The sequence below is a fragment of the Manis pentadactyla genome, chromosome 2, assembly GCF_030020395.1.
Source record: "Manis pentadactyla isolate mManPen7 chromosome 2, mManPen7.hap1, whole genome shotgun sequence".
NCBI lineage: Eukaryota > Metazoa > Chordata > Mammalia > Pholidota > Manidae > Manis > Manis pentadactyla.
Genome location: NC_080020.1, coordinates 9,529,525 through 9,548,271, shown reverse-complemented (window position 1 = coordinate 9,548,271; position 18,747 = coordinate 9,529,525). Strand labels below are relative to the sequence as shown.

The 18,747-nt window shown below is 38.7% G+C and overlaps 1 protein-coding gene across 8 annotated transcripts in view; it reads left to right on the top strand.

The window, feature by feature from the left end:
• Window positions 1-18,747, top strand: part of MTUS2 (microtubule associated scaffold protein 2) — a 507,260-nt gene that overhangs the window by 201,872 nt on the left and 286,641 nt on the right. For 7 of the 8 annotated variants that reach the window (XM_057489951.1, XM_057489952.1, XM_057489940.1 and 4 more), the window contains one exon: window positions 12,993-13,190. In XM_057489951.1, the coding sequence (XP_057345934.1) occupies window positions 12,993-13,190 (198 nt within the window). The remainder of the gene's footprint in view (window positions 1-12,992; window positions 13,191-18,747) is intronic. The other variant, XM_057489957.1, reaches the window with a different exon arrangement.

Genomic DNA, 18,747 nt, shown 5'->3' with positions numbered 1-18,747 from the left:
TTCGAATCAGTATCATTGGGGTTAGAGGCCTCCCCAAAGGCAGTGGTTGCCTTATAGGATTTAAAGACTGTAGGCTTAAGTAGGATTTGAGTTAACCCCTTTGCTATGCCACGGAAGTGCCATGGGTGTTTTTCTCTGTAACCTTGAAAATCAGGATTTTTGCCATGACAGAGGCATAGGCAGCAGTAAAGGGTGCTGCTGAGCTGGCTGCTCTTAGGCCCGCAGAGCTCAGCACTTCACATAATGGATTTTTTTTCCCTTTTTTGTCTTTTCTCCCCCAATGACTGTTTTTTCATGGGTGACCACCCAGCAGGCTTGTATATAGTGCGTGGTAGTCTTTTCCTTGAGACGAGTGTTAGTCACAACTCTGTTCAAAGACATGCAGACGTTGCTACAGGGTAGGGCATGGGGGAGGGTGCCCACGGACAGGGTCAGGGGCTTGCGTCAGTCTGCATCTCCCTCCAGCACCAAAGTCGGGAGCACTGGGCTTTCTTACCAGCTTTTCCAGATGTGGGGCTTGAGACTTGATAGCTCTTAGCAGTCAAATATTAAAAAAAGGGGGAATCTGACCCTTGCCTACCGTTCCTAAGTATTTTATTCTTACTGATGCTATTGTAAAAATGAAATTTTGTTAATTTATTTTGGATTTTTCCAATATTTTTGGCTTTTATGGATAATGTTATTATTTTGTATGTTGAATTGATTTTTGTATGTTGAACTTCATTCTGTAAACTTGCTGAACTAATTTATTGGTTCCAACAGTTTTTTAGTAGCTTTCACAGGATTTTCTATATACAAGATGATAGATAGTATCTACAAATAGAGAAAGTTTCGCTTCTTGTTTCCAATATGCATGTCTTTTATTTTCTTGCCTAACTGCTCTGGCTAGAAGTTTCCATAAAATGTTGAATAGAAGGATGAGAGCAGACATCCTTGTCTTGTTCCTGATCAGTGGAGGAAGCATCCAGTCTCTTTCCAGTGAGTATGATATTAGCTGTGGGATTTTCCTAGATGCCCTTATCAGGCCGAGGATGTTTCCTGTTATTACTGAAGTGTTCGTCATGAAGTGCTGTTGGAATTTGTCAGGTGATATTTCTGCATCTATTGAGATGACCATATGTTTTTTCTTTATTCTTTTAATATGGTATACTGTACTGACTTATTTCTATGCTAGACCAATCTGTCATTCCTGAGATAAATCTCATTTGGTCATGATATATAATCTCTTTTGTATTTGATTGGTTTCAGTTTGCTATATATTTTGGTAAGAATTTTGCATCTATGAGAGATACTGATTGGTCTGTTGTTTTATCATGATATTTTGTCTGGTTTTGGTATCAAGGTAATACTGGCCTCATAGAATGCTTGGGAATATTTTTTCTCTCTTTTTTTATTTTTGAATAATTTGTGAAAAATTCATATGAATTCATCTTTAAATGATTGTGGAGTTAAGTAGTGAGGACATTTGGGACTGGACTTTCCTTTTTGGGAAGATTTTGGATTACAAATTTGATCTTTTTGTTTAGATTTTCTATTTCTTCTTGAGTCAATTTTCATAGTTTTTGCCTTTTTGGAATTTGTCCATTTATTAGATTATCTAATTTGCTGAGATATAGTTGCTTGTAATATTCCTTTATAATTGTTTTTATTTTTGCCAGATTGCTAGTCCCGTTTCTCATTCCTAATTTAACAATTTGAGACTTCTCTTTTTTTTTCTTGGTCATTCTAACTGAATGTCTGTCAGCTTTGTTCTTTCTAAGAACCAACTTTTGATTTCATTGACTTTCTCTGTTATTTTTCTATTCTGCTTCACTTGTTTCCACTCTAATCTTTATTATTTCCTTTCTTTGCTGGCTTAGGTTTAATTTGATCTTCTTCCTTCATTTACAAATGTAACTTTTCTTCAAAGTATTGCTTTAGTTGCTTCCCATAAGGTTTGGTAGGGTATGCATTCATTCATTCATCTTAAAGTATTTTCTAATTGCTCTTATGATTCCTTCTTTGACTTACAGGCAAATGTGTTGCTGAATTTACACACATTTGTGAACTTCCCAAATTTCTTTCTGTTACTGATTTTTAGCTTCATTCCATTACCATCACAGAATGTACTTATACATATGTACCCCCCCCCCCCCCCATGTTCACTGCAGCATTATTTACAACAACCAGGATATGGAAACAACCTAAGTGTCCAACAGCAGATGAATGGGTAAAGAAATTGTGATATCTCACTATCTATACATTATATATATGTGTGTGTGTGTGTGTGTGTGTGTGTGTGTGTGTACACACACACACATACACATACACAAATGTGACAACATGGATGGACCTTGAGGGCATAATGCTAAGTGAAATAAGTCAGAAAAGACAAATACTGTATGACCCTTTAGGTCAATCCATGTTGTTACTAATGGCAGAATTCCTTTATTTTTTATGGCTAAGTAATATTCCATTGCATATACATACCACCTCTTCTTTACCCATTCATCTATTGACAGACACTTTGGTTGCTTCCATATCTTGGCTGTTGTAAATAATGCAGCCATAAATACAGGGAATGTATATATCTTTTTGAATCAGAGATTTTGTTTTCTTTGAGTAAATTTGTCCAAGTGAAATTACTGGGTTATATGGTATTTCTATTTTTAGTTTTTTGAGGATCCTCCATACTACTATTCACAGTGGCTGTATCAGTTTACATTCCCACCAACAGTGTGGAGGGTTCCCTTTTCTCCACATTCTCGCCAACACTTATTTCTTGTCTTTTGGACAGTGACCATTCTAACTGGTAGGCAGTGATATTCATTGTGATTTTGATTTGCATTTCCTTGATGATTAGCCATATGGAACATTTTTTCATTTGCCTGTTGGCCACCTGTATTTCTTCTTTGGAGATAAGTCTGTTCAGGTCCACTGCCCATTTTTTAATTTGGTTATTTGTTTTTCTGGTGTTGAGTCATATAAGTTCTTTATGTATTTTGGATGTCAGCCCTTATCTGATGAGTCATCAACAAATGTATTCTCCAATACCGTAGGCTGCCTTTTTGTTCTGTTGGTGGTGTCCTTTGCTGTGTAGAAACCTTTTAGTTTGATGTAGTCCCACTTGTTCATTCTTGATTTTGTTTCCCTTGTGCAGGAAGATGTGCCCAGAAAAATATTCCTCATGTTTATATTCAAGATATTTTTGCCTATGTTTGCTTCTAAAAGTGCTCTGGTTTCATGTCTTAGGTCTTTAATCCATTTTGAGTTTACTCAAATGGAGTGTATGGAGTTAGACAGTAATCTGGTTTTGTTCTCTTGCATGTAGCTGTTCAGTTTCTCCAACGTCAGTTATTGAAGAGACTGTCTTTTTCCTATTATATATTCATGGCTCCTTTATTGTATATTAGTTGGCCATATATGTATGGGTTTATATCTGGGCTCTCTGTTCTGTTCCATCAATCTGTGGGTCTTTGTTTGTGCCAGTATCATACTATTTTGATTACTGTAGCTTTGTAGTATAGTTTGAAGTCAGAGAACATCATACCTCTAGCATTGTTCTTTTTTCTCAGGATTGCTTTGCCTATTTGGGGTTTTTTGTTGTTGTTGTTCCATATGAATTTTAGAATTATTTGCCCTAGTTTATTGAAAAATGCCATTGGTATTTTAAGAGATTGCACTGAATCTGTATATTGCTTTAGGCGAGATGACCATTTTGGCAATATTAATTCTTCCTATCCATGAGCATTGGGTACATTTCCATTTATTTATGTCTTCTTTAATTTCTCTCATGAGTTTCTTGCAGTTTTCAGAGTACAGGTATTTCACCTCCTTGGTTAGGATTATACCTAGGTATTTTATTCTTTTTGATGCAATTGTAAATGGAATTGTTTTCCTGATTTATTTTTCTGCTAGTTCATTGTTAGTATATAGGGATGCAACAGATTTCTGTGTATTAATTTTGTATCCTGCAACTTTGCTCAATCCAGTTATTAGTCTTAATAGTTGTTTGGTGGAGTCTTTAAGGTTTTCTATATATGGCATCAGGTCATCTGCAAATAGTGACAGTTTGACTTCTTCCTTACCAAATTGGATGCCTTCTATGTCTTTGTGTTGTCTGATTGCTATGGCTAGGATCTCCAGTACTGTGTTGAATAAAAGTGTTGAGAGTGGGCATCCTTGTCTTGTTCCTGATCTTAGAGGAAAAGCTTTCAGCTTTTTGCTGCTGAGTATGATATTAGTATGATATATGGCCTTTATTAAGTTGAGGTACATTCTGTGCCCATTTTGTTGAGAATTTTTGTCATAAATGGATGTTGAATTTTGTCAAATGCTTTTTTGAGCACCTATTGAGATGATCATATGGTTTTTATTCCTCTTTTTGTTTATGCGGTGTATCACATTGATTTATGAATATTGTACCATCCTTGCATCCCTGGAATAAATCTCAGTTGGTCATGGTGTATGATCCTTTTGGTGCATTTTAAAATTTGGTTTGCTAATATTTTGTTGAGGATTTTTGTATCTATGTTCATCAGGGACATTGGCCTATAATTTTCTTTTTCTGTGGTGTCTTTGTCTGGTTTTGGTATTAGAGTGATGTTGGCCTCATAGGATGAGTCCATAGATATTTATACTTTATTTATTTATAAAGTACTCATACTTTAAGAAGGATAGGGATTATCTGTTCTTTAAATGTTTGATAAAATTCAGCCATGAAGCCATCTGGTCCAGGTGTTTTCTTGGGTAGGTTTTTGATTACCGATTCAATTTCATCACTGGTAATTGGTCTGTTCAGATTTTCTTTTTCTTCCTGGGTCAGTCTTGGAAAGTTGTATTTTCCTAGAAAATTGTCCATTTCTTCTAGGTTGTCCAATTTATTGGCATATAATCCTTCATACTATACTCTAATAATTCTTTGTATTTCTGTAGGGTCAACTGTAAACTGTTCCTTTATTTTCTGATTTTGTTTGTGTTCTCTCTCTTTTTTCTTGACAAGTTTGACTAGGGGTTTACCTATTTTGTTTATCTTCTCAAAGAACCACCTCTTGGTTTCATTGATTTTTTTCTATTGTTTTGTTCTTCTCTATTATATTTATGTCTCCTCTGATTTTTGTGATATCCCTCCTCTACTAACTTTGGGCGTTGCTCTTTTTCTATTGTCTTTAGTTCTGAGTTTAATAGACTATTTATTTGGGATTGTTCTTATTTTTTAAGGTAGGCCTGTATTGCTATGTACTTCCTTCTTAGAACCACTTTTGCAATGTCCCACAAATTTTTTGAACTGTCATATTTTTGTTTTCATTTGTCTCCATGTATTGCCTGATTTCTTCTTTGATTTGTTCATTGATCCATTGATTATGTAGAAGCATGTTGTTTATGCTCAGTGTGTTTGTGGGCCTTCTTGTTTTCTTCACATAATTTATTTCTAGTTTCATACCATTGTGATCTAAAAAGATGCTTGAGACAATTTCAATCCTTTTTAATTTATTGAGGCTCTTCTTATGTCCTAATATGTGATCTGTCCTTGAGAGCATGCCATGTGCACTTGATAAAAATGTGTATTCTACTGTTCTTGGGTGGAATTTTCTGTATATATTAGTTAAGTCCACCCAACCTAGTGTGTTGTTCAGTGCCTCTGTTCCCCTGTTTATTTTCTGTCTAGTTGATGTATCCATTGATGTAAGTAGTGTGTTAAAGTTCCCTAATATGATTGAGTTGCTGTCTATTTCTCCCTTTAGTTCTGCTAATATTTGTTTTATATATTTAGGTGCTCCTATGTTGGGTGCATAGATATTTATAATTGTTATATCCTATTGTTGGACCCTTTATCATTATGTAATATCCTTGTCTCTTGTTACTTTCTTTGTTTTGAAATATATTTTGTCTGATACAAGTCCTGCTACTCCTGCTTTTTTCTTCTTTTTATTGTATGTTATATCTTTTTCATCCCTTCACACTAAGTCTATATATGTCTCTAGGTCTCAAATGAGTCTCTTGTAAGCAGCATATAGATGGGTTTTGTTTCTTTTTCCATTCTGCCCACCCTATGTCTTTTGATTGGTACATTCAGTCCACTTAACACCTAAGGTAATTTTTGATAGGTTGGAACCTATTGCCATTTTATTAACTGTTTTCTGGTGGTTTATGTAGTTCCTCTCTGGTCTTTTCTTCCTCTTATAGTCTTCTTTTGTTACTTGATGTTTTATTTTGTGTTGTGATCATATTTCTTTAAAGTGGCCTCTTTCTCTTATGGCGATGCTACTGATTTACAGGTGGGTGCTACACAGGGGCAGTAGCTTCTGGTCTTCTCCCTTTAACTCTCCTGGCATTGAGCCTCTGGTCTGCAAGGGAGCCACCATAATGGTGATCAGGACCTTAGTATTTTTGGCCTGTTGTGCCTGGGGTATTGCTCCTGCCCACTGACCTGGGGCTGGGAGGAGAAAGGGTCCCTTGACTACCTGGTTACACTTGCAAATAGTTTAGTCTCTGAAATACGGACATGGGGAGAGAAGGAGGGCATGGGGATGGGAAATCGTGGTGGGCTGCCTCTCCCAGTGAGATACTGAAGGTCTTGTCTAGGGAAGAGAGGAAACTATCATCTTGGCCACACCCACCCGGAGTGGAGCTTTTATCATGCTGAGATGGATGGGGTGCTGGCAAGGGAGGGAATGGGTCACAGCTCAAGGGCCATCCATACTCACTGTTTTTCCTGAGATTTAGTGGATTTTCTTATTTAAATGTTTCTTTATTTGGAACAATTTCCAGAAACTTTAAATGATTGTTGTTTTTTAAAAATAATTTCTCCCAATCCATCATATCATTGATAAGTTTTCACAAATGCCTAAGGTGCCTAACTGGTTTTCTAGGTTTCACTGGAGATGGCTGGTAATTGTAGGTCTGCTTTGGTTATGTAGCTGTATTCCTATTATGTTAATGTGTGTGCGCAATTTAATTAGTAGTTTAAAACCTATACATGCTGAAGTTACTCTACAAGAAGATATGTCAAAGAAATAATCAATCTTCCCATGTTTTCTTCCATCTGCTACTTCTATAGCTTTTCTTCTTCCTTCCTAATTATAACCCTTAAGTAGAATTCGTGCCTCATATCAGAAATGCCGAGTATCATAATTCTTCCAAGTGGTAAAGACACCTCAAGACAAATGCTGGGCATAGAAGCCACAGGGCATAAATCTGCAAAGAAGTAAAAAGCTAACCTTTTCAAACAATATGGCTTCTCTCTCACTTACCAACTTCACATTTCCCTGTATGGCCCCGGAAGATGACTGGTTAGCCAGAGACGGGTAAGATTCCTCAAGGGAGGAACAACCTAAGACAGGCACAGTCGCAGGGGGGCCATCAGGAGAGAAATTGGGGGTCAACAGAGGTGAGGCTTAGAACCTCACCCCCCCTGTTTTGAGAGAAATCTTCTGCATCCGTGGATGTTTTGTTGCCCTTGTCTAGCTTGGATTAATACTTAGTCTATAGGCACACACCTGATCATCTACATTTGCCCTCTTACAGCACTAAACTGTTTTCTACCTTTATCTTGCATCTACCTACCACTTCAGCATTTTATTAAAAATAATAATAATAATAATAATAAGGGAGAAATGTGGGATTCACATATAAATCAAGTATAAAAATCAAACGAATATTCATATTTGACCTGATTGTTTATAGTTCATAATGCGTGATCAAAACCAAAAGTTTCTGTGATGACTGCCCTTGTACTGTTCACCATGTAAGAACTTATTCACTATGTAAGAACTTGTTCACCATGTAAGAACTTGTTCGTTATGCTTCAGAAGATTGGTGACTGATGAGAATTAGGCTTGGGGTGGATTAATGATTGTGCACTGAGTCCCCTATACAGAATTTTATTGTTGTTAACAACCATTTGATCAATAAATATGAGAGATGCCCTCTCAAAAAAAAAAAAACACAGAATGTTCTCCAGAATCAACACCACCTACATGGATAAAATGAAGTTCAGACAGGGAAGTGGCTAAGTCACTAGGTAGGATTGAAACAAGGTCTGCGGAAAACTCTGTGTGCATGTTTATAAAACCTAGGCCTTCTGATTGTTAATACAGAACTTCTCTAAGACATAGGAGGTCCTGGGATCCTAATCAGTTTCTTCATCCTGAAAACTAGCCTATTAAATAAAAAAATGTCCTGGCAGTGTGCTAATGAGCTTTAATGAGTGAAGGAAAGTCCAGTCTTTTTCTCTTAAGGTGTACCAGGGGTGTTTAGAATCAAATTTTTTTCTATTAAAGAAATACAACAGAACCCAAGAATGGACTAATAGTTACCAAAGGGAAAGGGACTGGGGAGGACGGGTGGGAAGGGAGGGATAAAGGCGGGGAAAAAGAAAGAGGGCACTCCAATTAGCATGTATAGTGTGTGGGGGGCACGGGGAGGGCTGTGCAACACAGAGAAGACAAGTAGTGATTTTACAGCATCTTACTATGTTGATGGACAGTGACTGTGAATGGGGATGTGGGGGGGACTTGGTGAAGGGGGAGCCTAGTAAACATAATGTCCTTCATGTAATTGTAGATTAATGATACCAAAATAAAAAAAAAAAAAAAAGAACTAGATTTCAGCAGAACAGGTATTGGTTAAGTAGGATTAAGTATACTAAGGAAGATGAAAAAAAAAAAAAGAAATACAGGCTCAATGTGGAAATTTTTTTAAAAACATAAGAATTAAAAGTTAATTTTTATACCTCTATCACTCTCACAGTCAATGTGAACAACTGAATGCATTTCCTTTGGCCATACAGTTTTTTCTTATGTATTTTATATTGTGAGATCACAGTTCTTACATGATTTTGTGTATTTTATTCATTAAATTATAGCATAAACTCTGCTCCTATTACTCTCACTACTTAAAAAATTCCCCTTAGCATCATTTGCATGGCAGCATAAACTTCACTGCTTTTAGCGAGATATAACTGACTTACGGCATACTGCTACATGTTTACATTATGTCTAATATTTTGCAAGGACAACATTATGATGAATGTCTTTATGCTTTAAAAAAAGATTCTTTTTTAAATTTTAGATTATGTCAGTTATGGGTTGAATTGCATCTCCCCAAAAGATATTGAAATCCTAATCCTGTGTCCCTGGGAATGTAACCTTTTCTAGAAAGGGGTTGTTTGAAGATGATCAAATTAGAATGAGGTCATTAGGGTGGGCCCTAATCCAATATGACAGGTATCCTTATAAAGGGGGACATTCGGACCCACAGACAGACATGCATACCTTCACCACGTGAAAATGAAGGTGAAATTCGGGGTGAGGCATTCACAAGCCAAGGAATGCCAGAGACCCCACAGACCACCAGAAGCAAGAAGAGAGGCACGGAACAGGTTTTTCCCTCACAAACAGCAAAGGCACCAACCCTCCCATCCCTTGATCTCAGACTCAAAGCCTCTAGAAGTAGGAGACCATTCATTTCTGTTGTTAGAGCCACCCAGGGTGTGTTAGCTCATTGCAGCAGCTCTAGGAAATTAATACAGTGTCCTTAGAAAAATTCCCCAAAGTACAAATATTTGGTCAAAGGGTGCGCATACTTTTAACATTCTTGATGCATTTTGCCAGACTGCAAAATTTTCCTAATTTTATGCTGATTTCTAACTGCATTATCCACGAGTGAAAATTTTTGTTTCATCATAATCTCACCAGAATATTATTGTTCTTATAGTTTACTAATTTATTTGACAAACTGTATCACACTGATTTTTTATTCAAATGTATCTGATTGCTGTTGAGATAAAATGTTGTCTGCATTTGTTAGCCATTTTTGTTTTCTACATTGTGAGCTCTATGTCCTGTCCATGTCTTTGGAAATTACATCCATATTTAACTTTTGGAAAAAAATAATAATAATTTCTCCCAGTTATGGTTGCTTCACTGGAGAAAGTGTCCATGGAGCTCCTGGTGCCACCATTGTGGAAGTTGCCACTGTCGTGTATCTCCTTAGGTTTATTATAATATTAATGGCTATCATTTATTTATTGAGAGCTTACTGTGCACCTTGATACATTATTTCTGTCAAAGTCTATGTTCTTGAATAGCCCAAAGACACTAGAAAAACTGCATTCCTCTAACATGCTGTACTTGTTTAAGAAATAGGATTGCATGCTTTTATAATTAAGTCCCTTTTATCAGACACTAAGATTAAATTAAAGCATATTCCATCATAGTGCCCAAGTATAATCATTTCATAGGGTGAGTTGGCATCTTCTGTTCCAGTTTTCAGAGTGTGGTTCAGGGACTACCTGAATAAGAATCACTGAGGTGCTTGTTTAAAAAGTAGACCTTTGAGCTCTACTTCAGACTAATTCTCATTCAAACAGACTATTTCTATTTCTATTTATTTAAGAATGAAAATTAAGTTTATTAAATTATTACATAAGGCAATCAAGACATTGGAAATACTCAAAGGGAAATTTATCCTATTCTCCCCTTACTCATACTCAGTTATTGTTCATTTCATCAGCAGAAAGGTAGAGGGCTTTCATGCAGTGGGCTACATTGATGTAGTGCAAACTTGTCCAAATGCAGACTTCAGCTAAGCTTGACTGAATAATAACTTCTCAAAACCCCTGTGCTAGGCACTGGTGGTTTACAAAGAAGAAGACCTGCTCTTCCAAATTCTGAAGGTATGTATGCTATTTGTGAGATTTATCTGGTAGAAGGAGAGTATAGTAACTTTAAGTATAGGTTGCATTAGATTTAGAAAACTTATATACACAGAGAGTTGGGGCACGGCATACTTTCACAGGTAGTCTACACACACACACACACACAGACACACACACACACACTATATGCAATGTGCCTTTAATAAAAGGAAAGTTGGACTAAGGAAAAGTGAAAGCTAGAAAGTCATTTGGAGACCTACTTCCTGTGTACTTGGAATCCTGTGCTGCTGAGTTCTCCTTCTCTATATTCCACTGCTAACCTTCTACTGATGAAATGAACAATAATGTGGGTAACAGTAGAAGAGGATAGATTTGTCTGAATATTTCCAATGCTTTGATTGTCTTAAGTAATGACTGAATAAACAATTTTCATTCTTAAATAAATATTAAATGAATGTTTACATCATGCCAAGTTACTCTGGTAGGAATTCTGATTTTCCTTCACTGTCCAGTACGGGTTTGTTTTCTAGAAAAAATATGTTGTTCATATTCTTCTTGCTTGATCTTGTGTAATCTTACGCCAATTACTGACCAGGTTAAGAAGGAAATCATAACTGAAAATAGTAACAAAATGTGACATTTAGTGTGCATGTATTGTCAAAATTACATTTGATTTTTAGTGACTGGCTTGCTGTTTCATGGCATCTCCCAAAATTGACTTGGTATAAACTTACTGTGAAAATGGTATCTGATATACGGAGACACTTTCATTGTTCTGGGGATATTATCTAAAAGCATTCAAAATGGAATGAAAACAATTTGAAGGCATTGACATAACATTTAATTGCTGACCCAAAAGGGCCATTACTATTTGTTAAACAGTGATTATTTTTTGTCATATTTGAGCATTTTTGCCAAGCATTGAGGCAGACCTGAGCTGGGAATATTTGCAGCCCCAGCTCCCTGTTCCTTCTTCCTTTGTGCTCCCCTGAATCCTCCCTGCCCTAGTCCTGACCCAGAAGTCGGGAACCCACAGTTGTGCAGATTCTGCCTTCACCTGGATATGCAGCTGGCCATTGGCCTTGGTCTTAGTGGGGTCTCACTTAGGGGCAGCTGGTAGAAGAGACATCATAGGCACAGCATGGCATCTACTGTTTCTGTATCTATTTCTGCGCATACATGCTTTTTATTATGTATACTCTCCATTGATTTTTTTTTTTAGATGTTGGTTTTGTTTGTTTTTACAAATGACCCATTTTTTACTGTCAATCTACAACCTGGACAACAAAGAGCAGAGGAACTCTAGCACAAGAACACCACTGAAAGATCTGTATAGAAGCGCCCATGGTAAATATGGCTTCAGGTGGAAGTTGTTAAATGGCTTGACTGGGACAATTATATAGAATATTAGGAAGCTTGACCATTTCCTTTTCAGCGTCATATTACAGAGCATTTGTGTGCTGATAACACGCCTGGTTCTGTCTGGTATTGAGAGGCTTCTTGCAGTGTTGGGATGCTCACTGCAGTGGCTCAGCCAGAGTGGTGCTGAGAGGATGAATTTATGACATGATGTTTTATTACTTTAAAATTATCTGGCTTTCATGTATCTGCAAAGTAATTCTAAACTTTAGAATAACATAAAAACAGATAATGGAAAAGGAAGAAAAGAAATCTCGTATTAATTTGATCACCTATCAGGTTCTGGTGTTGCAGGAAGTGATGTTTATCCTAACTCTTCGAAGCCATTTTTATCATCCCATTCCTTCCACAGAAGGAAGCTGTGGTTCCAAATATTGGGTCAAGTGCCCAATGTTACACAGCTGGTAATTAGTAGAGACTAGATTCTGACCTGGCCAGCTCTTTAGTCTGTGCTCTTTCTACCTTATTCCTACAATTAACAAAAGGCTAGCAAATGATTCTTTGAATGTGTTTCTTGAATGTGTTTCTTATTTTATACTGTTTATATTCTCTGATGAATATTTGCTACAAGTTCTTTGCTGGTTGGTCAGATTTTAAAATATCTTAAATGTCTATTTCACAATTTTATGGTAACTTTCATTCATAAGTGCCCTCATTGCATTCAGCTTTTAAACCTTTCTTTACAGCCATTGAGTAAAGTTAGTTGTCTGTTCTCGTCTCATCTGCCCCCAGCCACTCCTTCTCTTAGAGCTCAGTTTCCTGATAAACCTGGTCCACAGTAGGGAGCCTTTCTTATAAAGATGCCCTTGTGAATGTTCTGAATCAGCCCCTGCAAGATTAATTGTGGCCTGTTTATGATGGCATTCACAATCCATGTGTTCTCTAACTTGCTGTGAACTGAGAATGTTTTTGTTTTGTTTTGGGTTCATTTTAGCAGATTTAAAGAAAGCATCCAGTTCAAATGCTGCCAAATCCAACCTACCCAAGTCAGGACTTCGTCCTCCCGGATACTCGCGTCTCCCAGCAGCCAAGCTGGCGGCGTTTGGCTTTGTCCGCAGCTCCAGCGTGTCGTCGGTCTCCAGCACCCAGTCCGCGGACAGCGCACAGCCGGAGCAGAGCCGGCTGGCCAACCGTGAGTGGGCGGGGCATACGGTGGGGGCAGGGCTGCTGGGCAGGGTTGGGGGGCGTGGTCGGGGCCAGCCTGCGAGGCGCTCTGGGAAGACGGGTGCAAGTGAACCAGAAAGTGGGTGTGTTAGTTTCATTTTTTGTGTGTGCTAAGAATTTGGGTTGACTTCTTAATCTGCCATTATTAGGATTTATTTTCTTTTTGGCACTATCATTTTCTCAGTTATGGGGAGTTAATATTCCAGGAAAAGACTTTTGAATTACTCTTAAATCTAGAGAATGACATATCCAGTGACTGAGTCCAGGAGCCCTTTCTCAGGTGGGGGTGCAGTAGTGACATAGCTGCCTCCCAGGAGCCCTTTGCTTGATGGTTTCTCAGTAAGAAGTCAAAGAAAAATCCAAAAAAAGGTGTTACATGTTGTGCTTTCATGAAATATATCAGATATTAAATATTAGTGGTAAGAATCATTTTAGTCACCTGTGATTATCTGTAATGCCTTCATATTCTTGGAGCCTATGACTGGATTTCTAAAAGTCAAATGATGTTAAAAAGAGAAAAGTTAAAAATTCTGTGCGCAGGAAGCTCCCCTGGGATGATGCCGCTCTTGGCCAGGTTCCTAAGACTGATGTTGTATTTTGCAGACATACTGTTTTTAAAGTATGAATTAATAGCTTCAGAATGAGTCGCAGCAACCACTTCCCGGAGGAGTAATCTGGAGGCTGCACCGTTTGGCTGAGCCTTTGATGACCAAAGCCCCATCTCAGCCTCGTCAGCTTCAAAGGCATCGGTACTAGATCTGAGGCCGTGTCATCTCACATGCGGTTAGCAAGAACTTGCCAAGGGCCAGCAAAGTCTTAGAGGTTTTCATGCGGAGAGCCGTTTTGAAGGGATTATAGTAGTTGAATCAAGCTGAAGTAATGAGAGAGAGACAGACAGAGAGACAGTGAGCAAGAGAGAGAGAGTGAGGTGGAGAGAGAAAATAAAAGGAGGGAGGCAAGAGGGAAAGAGATTGAAAATGAGGTAGGTTTTATAGTATTTTTTAAATTTCCTTTCTCCAAGCTTATTCTTCTCCTGTCCTTTCTTGGGTTTACAGAGATGATGTGTGGAACCTATACAGTCCTAAATTTTGGTCTACCTAATTATTCCTCACAGTAAGGCATTCTAGTTTCCTTTATTTTGATATGTTTGTAAGAAGTTTCTAGGAGGTTCCATGTTCACTCGGTTTCCTGAAGGTGTTGTGTCTCAGACCAATTTTCAGATAGGATTCATTTGGGAATACCACTGATTAGGGATTATATCAGGGCACAGTAGATGTCTCAATATCTGAAACATGAATATAATAAAAGAACTATTTGAAAATGTGTCACACGCTTTTAGATATGCATGTTCATATTAACAGTCTGAAGATTTTAAAATATAGGAGCAATTGTTCATCATTTTAGTAGCAAAATTCCCCGTGGTGTGCTTAATTTTTAGAGGGAGCACAAATGATAAATTTTGTACAGTATGTATCTTTCTAAGGGTTAAGGTTTTGATGTCTTTAAAAAAAAAAAACGAACTTCAGCATGAATTAAGCTACGTCCCAGTGGCAGCAGCTTTCGCTAAAGGCGAGCTGACAGGTGTGGACAGAATAATTCCTGGTGTGCTTAGGACATATCTTCTCACGTCTGCTTCAAAGGAGACTAGAGAGGGGCCCGAGCACCAGGGGGCACGAGCTGTTATGTGTCAGAGAAAATAACTCCTAGTGTAAGGACGTCATGTTAAATGCAACAGTTACCCTACCCAGAATTATTTTCTATTTTTAAAAAACAGCATTTAAAATTGACTTGTAATTATTTGCTTCCTAACTATATGTAAAATTTGTACTTCACCAATACATGACAGAAAAAACTTCACACTTATTTGAATTGATGTCTTAGTACCATGAACTATTATACTCATACTTGTTAGTAGATTTAATGCAAGATCAATTTTGTTTCTGTTCTTCAGTGGAGAGATGAAGCTTTGATGATGAGGATGAAGTAAAATTTGAAGCTGTGGAAAGAGCTGAAAGTCCTCATATCCCATCCTAGGGGCAAAGCTTTGCTGGTTTGGCTCGTAGGAACGGCTAAGACGATATTATCAGAGTTGCTTCCTTTTTTCTTCTTGGAATATTGGTCTTCTGATACTGTTTTCACACAGGAATCATTTTAGGAGTACTGTAATAATTAGGGATTCCTTTGTGGCACAGTAGATGTCTCAAAATCTCCATAACTATGATAAGAAATAGTTGCAAATGTATAACTCATACTTTTAGATATTTGTGTGCCTGTAAACAGTCTGAAACGTGTCCACAGTGACTATAGCTGCTCTATTTGGGATACTTTTCAGTGATTCATTATTTACTTGTATTTCCTGGGTGATGTTGGCATGGCTGCAGCTCTTCCTGTGCTGTTTTCCTGGGACCTGAGGGACAGGTGAGGATGAGCGTGGCGAGGGGAGGCCTGCGGGCCCCTGGACACGGGTCTCGGCTGTTCTGTGTCCTCCATCCTGGGGGCGGGTTCTGGACCACTAGTCCAGCCCCACTGGGCAGCGGCTTCCTAAGGCCAGTGCTCTGCTGTGTTCGTACCCTTTCTGCAAGGTTCTGACAAGGAGCAGACCCAGAAATGAGTTATGTCTGTCGGACCTTAGAACCCAGACCACCCCCTCATTTTAAAGCTGAGCAAATGGAGACCAGAATGGCCTGCTCTGGCTCCTGGGCCATGTTCTTCCTCTGGTTATTCTTAAATCTGCCATATATAGTGAGGATACACCCAGCACCCACCACCCATCATTTAGTCTTTCCTTCCTATGCGTAAAGCAAATCTTAAAGCCAGGGTGGCATTCAGGGACCCCACAGGCCACCCCTACCTCTGCCCACCCCTTCCCAGGTTCTCGCCAGCTGCTGGGTGGACCCTTGGAGTGACGGGGTGCACTGTGTTTTACGGAGGCTGGCTCTTGGGGGGGGCGGCTCTCGCTGTGAGGCAGCGCTCTGTGGGTTCAGGCTGCCTCCCTGTAATTTCCAACTAGCAGTACGGTTCCTCTAGATTAATTCAGAACCCATGTCTTCGTTGTGCCACGGGAGACAGCCTTCGGCAGCTCCCTTCATTTCTTTACAGTTTCATCATGAGAAGATTATGAGGTTTGCCTGCTCAGAGCCTCAAATAAAAATTCAAATTATATTAGTTAGTGACACACAGCTTTCTTAATTGAAATATAGTTAGTATGCAATATTATATTAATTTCAAGTGTATAAATAGTAATTCATCAATCCTGTACATTAGTAAATGCTCACTCCTGTAAGTACAGTTACTACCTGTCATCACCATAGAAACATATTACAATATTATTGACTATATTTCCTTGTGACGTACTCTCATCCTTGTTACCTATTTATTTTAAAATTGGAAGTTTTTACCTCTTTATCCCCTTCCCTTATTTTGCCCACCCCCCAGCTCCTCCCCTAAAGGAACTGCTGGTCTACTGTGTTTGTGAGTCTATTGACCCACAGCTTTTTAAAAAGATTTAAACTGAAGGAGGAAAAAGTAATTCTCTAACTTAAAAATTACACTTAATGTTAAATTTAAAGTCGTAATGTTAGAACAGGTCTGACCTAATGTGTAGCTCATAATTTTTTAATATTTTTCAGAGAAGGGAAAAAAATCTCCCGTGTGCTTTAGGCAATAAAAACTTAGAAAAAAACAATTGCTGTGAAATTTAGTGTTGGTAACATTATATCCTAAAGTTTACCTAGTTATTAAGCTTATCAGTAATTAAGTGTAGACTTGATTATTTTCAGTGTGTAAGTAGGTGTAATTTAATGTTAAAACCTTTGCAGATGTGTGTGTGTGTGTGTGTGTGTTTGTGAAATAGTAAGACTTAGGGTTTCATGAATAAAACATGAATGAAAATGGATCATATCACCCAAGGATAGAATAATTTATGTAGAGGATCATATCTCATTGTGTATTCTGAATACCACATAACTGATGGAGTGCTCAAGAAACAGAAAATACCTATCAGAAAAGAATATGAAGGAGATGGCATTTGCAGTGTCCTTTACAATTTCTCCTTCACTTCTTCTTCTTTCAAATACTGTCATGTTCTCTCTATGGGGTGAGCTAAGACCAGGAATCCTGAGACAAAGAATTTGAAAAGAGAAGGAAAAAGGAAAAATGAATGTTTTTCTCCTTTCTCCTCTTGGTGCTGAGATGTAGTGGAATGTTTGGGGAGGTGGGGATATAGCTGGGGAGGTGTGCAGAGAGTCTGGTACTTGTATAAACAATCGTGACACAAGGATGTATGTGCCTACAAGCTTAAAAAATGACCCAGTTGGATAGAAGCTCATGAACTGGGTTGGAGGGTTACTTTCTGAATAGGGTGATTGGAGGTTTCTCAGAGGGGGTTATGTTTTGGGAGGTAGAGACAAGCTTTAGGAGATCTCTTGAGGGGAGCTGGTGGTGCATTCAGAAAACCTCCTGAATTTAAGGGGTTGCCATTTCTGGTGCCCCTGGCCAATTCACCACGGCGCTGTATGCAGAGGCCATGTGATTGCATTCCCCAGCCTTTGTTCCCAGCATGTGTCTGTCCCAGTTCTATAATCTTCCCTTTGCTCGTCTTATCCATGGTTTCAGCTGCTAGAACTTTGGACACAATACCAAATCCATTTCAGTCCTGACCTCTCTCTAGAACTTCTCACCTACATTTCAAATGATGCCAGATACCTCCAACAGGTGACCCAAGTCACCTCAAACTGAACAGCTCCCAAATGTGAAACTTGCATTCTTCTTTCCAAACCATCACCTCCTCTCAAAAATGCTCTGTCTTTAATGATATCTATGATCTTGTGGCTATGGAGGCTGGACGCTTTAGGGTCAGCACTACCTCTCACCTGCTTCTTGCCTTCCTTTCTGTTCAGTGATTAGATCTGGTCAATTCTCTCTCACATTTTACCCCACCATCCTCTTTACTCCTCATCAGTTTAGTTTATATGTGCAGTGACTCTCTGCTAAACTACTCCCAGTGCACCTTCACTCCCTAATCCACAAGGCACCTGCTCCCAGATAATTTGCCCCCTGACCCTGTTTTGATTGCTCTGTGGAGCCCCTGTGCTTGCTTCAAATCCTTGACGGATGTTTCAGGCCCTCCAGACCTGCCAGGCCCCCTTCTCCCCTCTTCTACCTGCCATGTCCTGGCATGCACCCTCAACTCATCCATCAGAATCATTCTCATTTCCTCTGAGCGCTTTTTACTTTCACGCCTGTGGGTCTTGCTGTGAGCCATTCATCTCTGCCGTGCCCTCTCCTCTCTGCCAACCTCTCTGTAGATCCTGTCATTTTCAAGCAGTTCGGATACCACTTCCTGTGAAAAGCTTCCCTTCGCCTGTGAACTTGAGTGCTCTTTTCCCCTGTGAACTCCTTATAAGCCCTCGCTTGTATTCCTTTTGTAGAATCTCACAAACCATCTCATGGTGCTTGTGTGTCCCCAAGTCCTGTTCTCCTGGGGACTGTGAGCTCCTAGGGGTAGGGGCTACATCTCTTAATAA